This window comes from Bombyx mori, chromosome 23 (genome assembly GCF_030269925.1).
Source record: "Bombyx mori chromosome 23, ASM3026992v2".
In the NCBI taxonomy this organism is placed as follows: domain Eukaryota; kingdom Metazoa; phylum Arthropoda; class Insecta; order Lepidoptera; family Bombycidae; genus Bombyx; species Bombyx mori.
The window spans coordinates 41,344-50,879 of NC_085129.1; the positions used below are offsets into that span (position 1 = coordinate 41,344).

Here is a 9,536-nt window from a genome sequence, read left to right on the forward strand (position 1 = left end):
AGATAAGGTGAGAGAAAGGATAAAAAGCCACGGTGATGGGTTAATCGTAGCGCCCATGAAGAATAAGGACCCACTCGTCGTCCTTAAAGACGTCTTTATGGACAATGACGACAACGAAATGGTTAAGGCCCTTTACGCTCAAAACGCCGACATCTTCATGGGTCTATCACAAGAGGAGATGGATTTGACAATTAAATATAAAAAGAGGACCAGAAATCCTAAGACCTCTCACGTTGTCATCCAGGTGAGACCGAAGGTATGGCAGAGGATGACGGAGGCTGGCGCCCTCTATCTGGACCTGCAAAGGGTCAGAGTGGAGGACCAGTCTCCGCTCATCCAATGCACGAAGTGCCTCGCCTTCGGCCACGGCCGCAAATTCTGCACCGGGAGTGTAGACAAGTGTAGCCACTGCGGAGGCCCACACTTGCGTGAGGAATGCGCCGACTACATCGCGGGAATTAAACCGCAGTGCTGCAATTGCTTGCACTCCAGGTTGCAGAGTACGGATCACAACGCATTCAGTGTCGATTGCCCAACCCGCAAAAAGTGGGACTACCTGGCGCGATCAAACACTGCATATATATGACCCATACACTCAGCGGAACGCACACACATGACAAATATAAACACACACACACACACACACACACATGCACACACACTGATATAAAAGTATATAATAAATATATATGGATATATCAACACAGCAAGTCAAACAAACACTGAACACATATGCAAATGACTAAATAGAAAAAAGCCAAAGAAATAACCCCGCAATAAGAAATGACAATAAGTATATATACTAGAGTATATATATACTATTGACGAAGAAACAATGGAAATTATAGAAACACTGAGTCAAAATGTCACTATCCCTAAGTTTAAATAATAGTACCTAACTAAAAAGACATCCTTAGATAGAGTAAATACCGGAAGAAACCATAATAATAAGTTAAAAACATATTGTTAATAGAATAAGAAACAAAAACTGTACAAAACTAGATGTTAAGAATTATGTAAGAGTGAGTACAATAAACTGTGAATAGAATAAGAAATAGTAATAGTAAACTGTAGACATAACAACATAATACTATACTGTAAGAAAATTAAGTTAAAACATATTGATAAATAAAGCAAGAAACGAATAATTGTAAAGAACTAGATGTTAAGAATTATGAAAGAATGAAGACAAGAAACTGTGAATAGAATAAGAAATAGATAGTAAGCTGTAGACATAACATTATAAAATTGTACTGTAAGAAAATTTAAGTTTAAAAATATTGTAGCTATGTTGTATTGGACAATGTCGTCAAAGGTGTTAAGTAAAAAAGTTATGTAGTAACATCAGTATGTAGTATGTATGTATCAACAACATTATGTAGTAACAGGTTACAATAAACGGTCACATACGTAGTAAAATTATTACCCCAACAGATAAAAATACAAGGTAGTCAAATTAGCGGGAGTCCCACCCGGCAAAGAAAGTAAGGTGATGGATAAAAGAAAGAAATAGTATGAGGCATGTCAGTGCGAGAGGCATACAAGCGAGAAATAGTATGAATGTGTTACATAGAATAATAAGGTCCTGCCGAGCCTATGGGCGGGGAAAGGCGTAGAAATAAAAAAAAAAAAAAAAAAAAAAAAAAAAAAAAAAAAAAAAAAAAAAAAAACCTAACCTAACCTAACCTAACCTAACCTAACCTAACCTAACCTAACCTAACCAGTCTGCCGTGGCCCTCCGCAGCGAACACGCGCGTCCCAAGTTGCTCCGCAGTGATTTACGCTCGAAAAATCATTAAAAATTCCGAAAAGTGGTGAAAAGTGTACCAAAATTGCAGTGTGATACACCAAAATTTGTGGAAAAGTGCGGCGAACCGGTTGGTGAAAGTTTATTTTGGATCGCAGTGAAATTTGGACGATTTTCCGTGGAAAAACTCGGAAATTGCAGAATTCCAAAACTTTGATCGCGTGCGCCGCGCGTTTTATCGCTGTGACATACAGTTTTTCTACTGCTATCCTGACGGGCTTGTTAAACCCTACAATCCAATACCAAATTTGGAATTTTTCGGCCAGAGACGGCCGAGAAATCACCGAAAAAAACAAAAACCACGTGGCACGTGGTCAGTGATCGGCGGCCATTTTGGAAAATTAGAAAATATATACTGGTGGAGGCAGACGAAAGAAGCCCAGAACCGTTTCAAGACCTGAAAAAAGTTAAGGCGTTTTTGAGTTGTTGAATTTTGAAAATTTGGAAATATTTGAAATTTTTATCTTTTTGTAATGATCTATAACATATAGTTTCATTATTATCATTCCTTAGTCATATTAAAGCTTACATACACCTGCAACATTGTTGAAAAAATCAGAAATTTCTATCAGAAAACTCCGGAGAAAATAATTTTTCAAAATTTTTTAAATTTTCAACTGCGTTTAAAAAATAATTACAAAAAATCTAGAACATTTTAATTTAAATATTATTGTAGAGCTAAAAATTTAGCATAACTTTAACGCCTTAATTGAAATTATTGGACCGAAATTTAGTACTTTTATAATCATTTTAAGGAAAAAATTTATTACTTTTAGAAATAATAAATCGTAGGTCAGTTGGTTCTTATTGTTAAATAAATATTCGTGACCCTGAGAGAAGCCCTTACAAAACGAGCCCAAACTCGACTAGTTTCGGACCACTTTTTAAATTTTTAATTTTTGGCTTATTTTATTTGTGTTTGTATTATTAATTAGGAACTTTAAAAATTTAGAACTGTACATACTTCTGCTGTGCGTGTTGTGTATGTCTTAGAATAGGTTATGAATTTGACTGATTCGTGAATCACTTGTATTTTTGACCCGCATAGAAAGCGGAACAATATAAAACATTTATCTTAAGCCGTAAGAAACCGAGCGAACTTGCGGACCAATAGAACGGCGCGGCGGTGACGTGATATCGATGTTGTTTACATGCAGGTGAGCGGATGAGTCACGCGCCGCACCATCTGGTCCCGTCTTTTGTTTCTTTATGTTTTGTTACATTTAAATTTGAAATAAAATAACATCGGACATAACACGGCCAACTTGTTGATTTATTGTGTACGCGACAAATGAAAATAGAACGAAATTGGATGCTTGGTTTGGTTACTTGCTGTCACTGACTTAGATGTACATATCTAGTGCATAATAATATTAGTTTTAGTGTGAATGAGAAATACATAACTGTATTCCTTAGAAATTGTGGACAGTGTGTGACTGAGCTGACGTCATTGTTTTGTTTCGTTTTGTTTTTATTTTAATTTTATATTTACTTTTTTATTTATTTGTTTTATATATTTCATATTATAATTCGGAACTGCGAGTGATTTAATTGTGTCGGTTATGTTTAAAATAGTTTAACAGTTTGACTGCTTATTTTAGTTAGTTGGTCCACACACACACCCACACACACAGACACACACACACACACACATACACACACACACACACACACACATACACACACACACACACACACATACATACACACACACACCCACACACACAGACACACACACACACACACACACACACACACACACACACACACACGTAAGTAAACAAATAGGGAAATAAAAATAAATAAAATAAAGAACTTCTTACCGACATCCGACGAGTCCAGTACTCGTGCAGTCTGACAAATCTGTAACAAAAAAAAAAAAAAAAAAAAACTTTTATCTTGCTACTTATCACGACTTATTTGACTGACCCTATTGGGCAAATAAAATCTTTTCTGAGTACTGACAAGTCAGTGACTCATCCTATACATATTGACTACCGTTTTCTCTGTTATTTTAACGGTTACAACAAAAGGGGCAGCTCCTTTTACAACTTTTACAAAACTGTCTGCCCCTCCGCACCACATTGTCAAAATGTTTGGACTTGGACTCCGCACGCCTGTTAAAAGACAGGAGAGCCATAAGTCACCCCCAAAGGTGATCGTTCGCAAAAGTATAGACAGGTGGGAGGCCGCTGAGCGAAGCGAAGAACTGACTGCGAAAACATGTCCAGAAATAACAAAGACCAATGCGACAACGCAGGCAGGCCCTGCAGAAACAACTAAGGCGGCCACCAAGCCAGCCGAAAACATCACCGCCGCGCGCAGGGCATCAACGGGAAATGACGAGTCCCCCAAAAAATTCTACGTCAGCAGAGCAGCAGAGGCGGCAGCCTGTCTGAATAAGGCGAAGGCCCATTTGAGGGCCTCACGAAACCTCAAGACAGAGATAAAAGAGGGGGTTGAAAAGGCACTCACACGACTACTTGAGCTAGTCAAGGAAGCTGAAAAAGAGCTCAAGACGAAGGGAAGTACAACGGTGAGGGGAGTAAGAGCGTTTGATGCTCCTTCTTGCAGCTCCGCTCCCTCTCCTTCCTCTACCTCCAACGAAAGCCTAATCATGGCACGTTTAGAAGAACATACAAACCTGATGCAGGAAAGCGGCAGGAGAATGGAAGAACTGAAGGCGACGATCGAAAGGCATGCCGAAAAAATGGAAAAGATAGAAACGCCTACCTACGCCGGGGTGACCGCGACCCAGAGCGACAGGGCGCTGCAAAAGCGCACGCTGCACTCGGTCGCGGTCACCTCGACCGTGGAGACGGAAACAGGAGAAGAAGTGCTCGAAAGAGTAAGGAGAACCATAGACGCTAAGGAGGGATGGGTAAAAGTGGAGAGGGTAAGAAAGGCCAAAAATAGGAAAGTAATAATGGGCTTTGAATCTAAGGAAGAACGAGACAAAATAAAGGATAGAATAGGAAAAGAAGGTGGCAGCCTCACCATCGAGGACGTGGAGAACAAAGATCCGCTGGTTAGGCTTGGAGATGTACTGACGGTCAATACCGATGAGGACATCCTCAAGGCTCTTCGGAACCAGAATGGGGCTGTTTTCCGCGGCCTTGAGGAGGGGGAGGACAGGATAGTAGTGAAATATAGAAGGAAAGCCAGAAACCCTCACACTAATCACGTAATTATTAGCGTCTCGCCCAGTGTCTGGAGGCGGGTAACGGAAATGGGCTATGTCTATATAGATCTCCAGCGGGTCAGAGCAGAAGATCAGACCCCGCTAGTCCAGTGCACGCGCTGCCTGGGGTACGGCCACAGCCGTAAGTACTGCCATGAGACTGCAGATGCATGCAGCCACTGCGGCGGCCCTCACATGAGAACGGAGTGCGCGGACTGGCTAGCTGGGGGGTCACCGGCCTGCAGAAACTGCAGAAAGGCGAAATTAACGCAGATAGAGCACAATGCCTTCAGTTCTGAGTGCCCTGTACGCCGCCGCTGGGACGAACTGGCCCGTTCGACTGTAGCGTATTGTTAACGCCAAGGTTGTCACCACAAAATACAGCTTTATTCAAGCGAACCTCCAGCGCAAAAAGCTAGCAACCAACGAGCTACTTGTTGAGGCAGAGAAACGCGGAGTAGCTGTAGCACTCATACAAGAACCTTATGTGGGTGGAGGGAAGGCGTTGAGGAGCCATAGAGGCGTCAGGATCTTCCAGGACACTGGTGGAGATGGAACCGTTAAGGCAGCAATAGTTGTCTTCAACAACGACTTCAAAGTTATACAGTATCCAAAACTCATCACCAAAAACATCATGGTGGTGGGGATCCAAACGGTTGCTTGGGAGATCACACTAGTCTCCTTCTACTTTGAGCCGGACTCCCCTATAGAACCCTACCTGGAGCATCTGAAAAGGATAGAGCTCGAGATTGGGTCTATAAAATTGCTCGTTGGAGGAGATACGAACGCGAAAAGCTCGTGGTGGGGAAGCCCAATAATAGATCATAGGGGTGAAGACCTTTCTGGGACGCTTGAGGAAATGGGCCTACATATACTCAACGCAGGTGAAACTCCGACTTTCGACTGCGTTCGAGGAGGCAAGCGGTATACAAGCTATATAGACATCACCGCGTGTTCAGTCGACCTACTAGACTTGGTGGACGGCTGGAAAATTGACGAAGGTCTCACGAGCTCGGATCACAACGGTATTGTATTTAATATTCGGCTACAAAGGTCAAAAGGCATTAATATCTCAAGAACAACTAGGAAATTTAACACAAAAAAAGCAAATTGGCCTAAGTTTCATGAGAAGCTTAGCCAATTAATGCAAGAAAACAAACTAACAGCAGCAGAAATAAATAACATAAACACTATAGAACAATTGGAAAAAACAATAAATACACTTACCAAAACAATAGATAATACATGTACAATCTCAATACCAATTAAACAAACAAAAGAAAAACTTACCTTGCCGTGGTGGTCCGAGAAACTAGCTGGGATGAAGAAGGAAGTCGCCACCAGGAAACGTAGAGTGCGAAACGCCGCTCCAATTCGTAGGTCCAAGGTCGTTGAAGAGTACCTAAAAAAGAAAGAAGAGTATGAGGAGGAGGCAGCCAAAGCGCAGACAGATAGCTGGAAGGATTTTTGTTGTAGGCAAGACGGGGAGGGGGTTTGGAGCGGAATATATAGAGTAATATCGAGAACGACTACTAGGGAGGAAGACTCTATACTGGTAAAGGACGGAGAGTTCCTGGACGCGAAGGGGTCCGCAAAGTTACTAGCGGATAACTTCTATCCGGAGGATCTGAGGACCAACGATAACGCCTATCACCGCCAGATTAGAAGTGAGGCTAATATTGTGAATGTTGGTAAACAAACTGAGTATTGCGACCCACCTTTCACGATGGCCGAATTGAGACAGGCGAGTGGATCCTTCAACCCAAAAAAGGCCCCGGGCATGGACGGTTTCACTGCGGACATCTGCTGCCATACCATAGAAGCCAATCCAGAACTCTTTTTGTCGTTGCTCAATAAATGCCTGGAGCTATATCATTTCCCCATGGCTTGGAAGGTAGCTACAGTTGTAATGCTGAGGAAGCCAGGAAAAGGAGACTACACCACTCCAAAGGCGTACAGACCAATTGGACTACTGCCTATACTAGGCAAGATTTACGAAAAGATGCTGGTGACCCGCCTCAAATTCCATCTATTACCAAGGATGAGTACTCGCCAGTACGGATTCATGCCACAGAGGGGTGCCGAAGACTCCCTCTATATTCTGATGCAACATATCCGCAAGAAGCTAAAAGAAAAGAAAATAATTGCATTAGTATCGTTGGATATAGAGGGAGCCTTCGACAGTGCCTGGTGGCCAGCAATAAGAGTCCGACTGGCTGAGGAAAAGTGTCCAGTAAATCTGAGGCGGGTCATAGACAGCTATCTTAGTAACAGGAAGGTGGTGGTCAAGTACGCTGGGGAGGAATATGATAAGGGAACGAATAAGGGATGTGTTCAAGGCTCAATCGGGGGCCCAATTTTATGGAACCTGCTGCTCGACCCTCTCCTGAAAAGTCTCGAAAACAGTGGAGAGTATTGCCAGGCGTTTGCAGATGACGTCGTCTTGGTGTTCGACGGGGAGACTGGGGAAGAGGTGCAGAGACGTGCCAATGATACCCTCGGGCGTGTCCAGGCGTGGGGGGTCAACAACAAGCTAAAGTTTGCCCCGCACAAGACAAGTGCAATGATTATTACAAGGAAGCTCAAGTATGACACTCCTCGCCTGGACATGGGCGGTGCTGTTATTGGTATGTCAAAAGAGATCAAGCTGTTGGGAGTCATAATCGACCACCAACTTACATTCAACGCCCACGTCTCGAGCGTCTGCAGGAAAGCCATGGGCATATTTAAACAGCTATCGAGAGCGGCTCGAGTAAGTTGGGGGCTTCACCCAGAGGTCTTAAGGGTGATATATGTTGCCACCATAGAGCCTACCGTACTGTACGCTGCCAGCGTCTGGGCGCCGGCCACAGCCAAGCTTATGGTAATAAAGCAGCTAGCAACTCTCCAACGTGGAATTGCGCAGAAATTGTGCAAAGCCTACCGCACGGTCTCCCTGAACTCGGCGCTGGTGCTCGCTGGAATACTCCCTCTTGACCTCCGAGTTCGTGAGGCGGCTTCACTGTATGAAGCCAAGAGGGGTGTTCCATGGCTGGCCATCGGGGACGGGGAGGTCGAGCGGATGGCTTCTGCAATCGAAGCCCCACACCCAGCCGAGCACGAGGACTTAAATATCGTAAGCCTGGCGAACCAAGAGCAAATGAAAGAACACAACTGCTATGACGTGCGTATATTTACGGACGGGAGCAAGATTGAGGGCAAAGTCGGAGCCGCACTATCCATATGGAGTCGCGAGGTAGAATCCAAAGCCCTCAAGCTTGCTCTACCAAAATACTGCACGGTTTACCAGGCTGAACTCCTGGCCATATGCAAGGCAACAAAGGAGATCCTCGGGCACAAGGCGTCCACGTTTGGGATATTTAGTGACTCCATGGCGGCCCTTCAAACTATTAAAAACCCCGGTTGCCCCCACCCCCTCGCTGTGGAAGCCAGAGATAATTTGAGATCCATATCTCTCCAGAACAAGGTAGTTACTTTGTTCTGGATAAAGGCTCACGTGGGGTTGGATGGTAACGAGAGGGCTGACCAACTAGCGAAGGAGGCTGCCCTGAAGTCAAAAAAGAGACCGGATTACGATCGATGCCCTGTTTCATTCGTCAAGCGTAGCATTCGTATGGCGACGCTTGACGAATGGAACCGCAGGTACCAAGCGGAAGAAACTGCGTCAACAACAAAACTCTTCCTCCCGGACGCGAAGGCGGCCTACAAAGTGGTGCGAAATTTCGTACCGACACAGTTGACTACACAAATCCTAACGGGGCACGGTGGATTTTCCGATTATCTTAATCGTTTTAAATGCAAGGAGAGTCCATCGTGCGTCTGTGACTCAGTCCAAGCGGAAACAGTACAACACCTGCTTTTAGAGTGTCCAATTCATATAAATGAAAGATTTGAACTCGAGCAAACAGTAAAACAAAACCTGACACTTGAGACGATTCAGGAGCTAATCTCGGGAAAAAATAGAGAACTATTTATAAAATACTGTATAAAAATTGTAGAAAGAGTAATAAATAGAAACAAATTAGCCTAAGAAAGTTATGTTTACATAATATAATGTTAATATTAAGATAAACATAAAAATATAAAGTAAGTAAATAGTATAGTTAAGGAAATGTAAAAATAGTAATAAGATAAATAAGTATAAAACAAAAGTGACGCCCTGTGTTGTTGTCTGTGTTTTTTATGTGTGTTTTATATGTGTGTAATGTAAAAATCAACCTGCCCTTGTATCCCTAAGAAAATAGATTATTATAATTAGCGTAGCTAGTAAGCGTAGCTGGGAATCCCACCCAGAAAAAGTAATGAAAGATGATGAATGAAAGAAAGATGGTATGTAGCATGAAAGTACGAGAAGAAAACTTGCGAGAACTGGAATGAAAGAGAACTTGTTAGAACAGGCTCCGATCACGTTGGAGGTAGACAGATTATATTTAAAAAAAAAAAAAAAAAAAAAAAAAAAAAAAAAAAAAAAAAAAAAAAAAAAAAACAAAAAAAAAAAACCTAACCTTTTTTTTTTTTTTTCGGGTAGAGGGCCGAACCTCCTACGAG

General features: G+C 42.7%; 1 protein-coding gene across 1 annotated transcript; it reads left to right on the top strand.

The window, feature by feature from the left end:
• Positions 1 to 3,899: 3,899 nt before the first annotated feature.
• LOC134201158 (uncharacterized) lies at positions 3,900 to 9,018 on the top strand. The gene is made up of 2 exons (XM_062675474.1): positions 3,900 to 5,322; positions 5,384 to 9,018. Exons 1-2 carry the CDS (start codon positions 3,900 to 3,902, stop codon positions 9,016 to 9,018), a joined length of 5,058 nt encoding a protein of 1,685 aa, XP_062531458.1.
• Positions 9,019 to 9,536: the final 518 nt, after the last annotated feature.

Coding starts and splice junctions, on each gene's coding strand:
- LOC134201158 (XM_062675474.1), top strand. CDS start 3,900: ATGTTTGGACTTGGACTCCGCACGCCTGTTAAAAGACAGGAGAGCCAT. Junction 5,323..5,383: donor CCGCTGGGACGAACTGGCCC/GTTCGACTGTAG, acceptor GCTTTATTCAAG/CGAACCTCCAGCGCAAAAAG.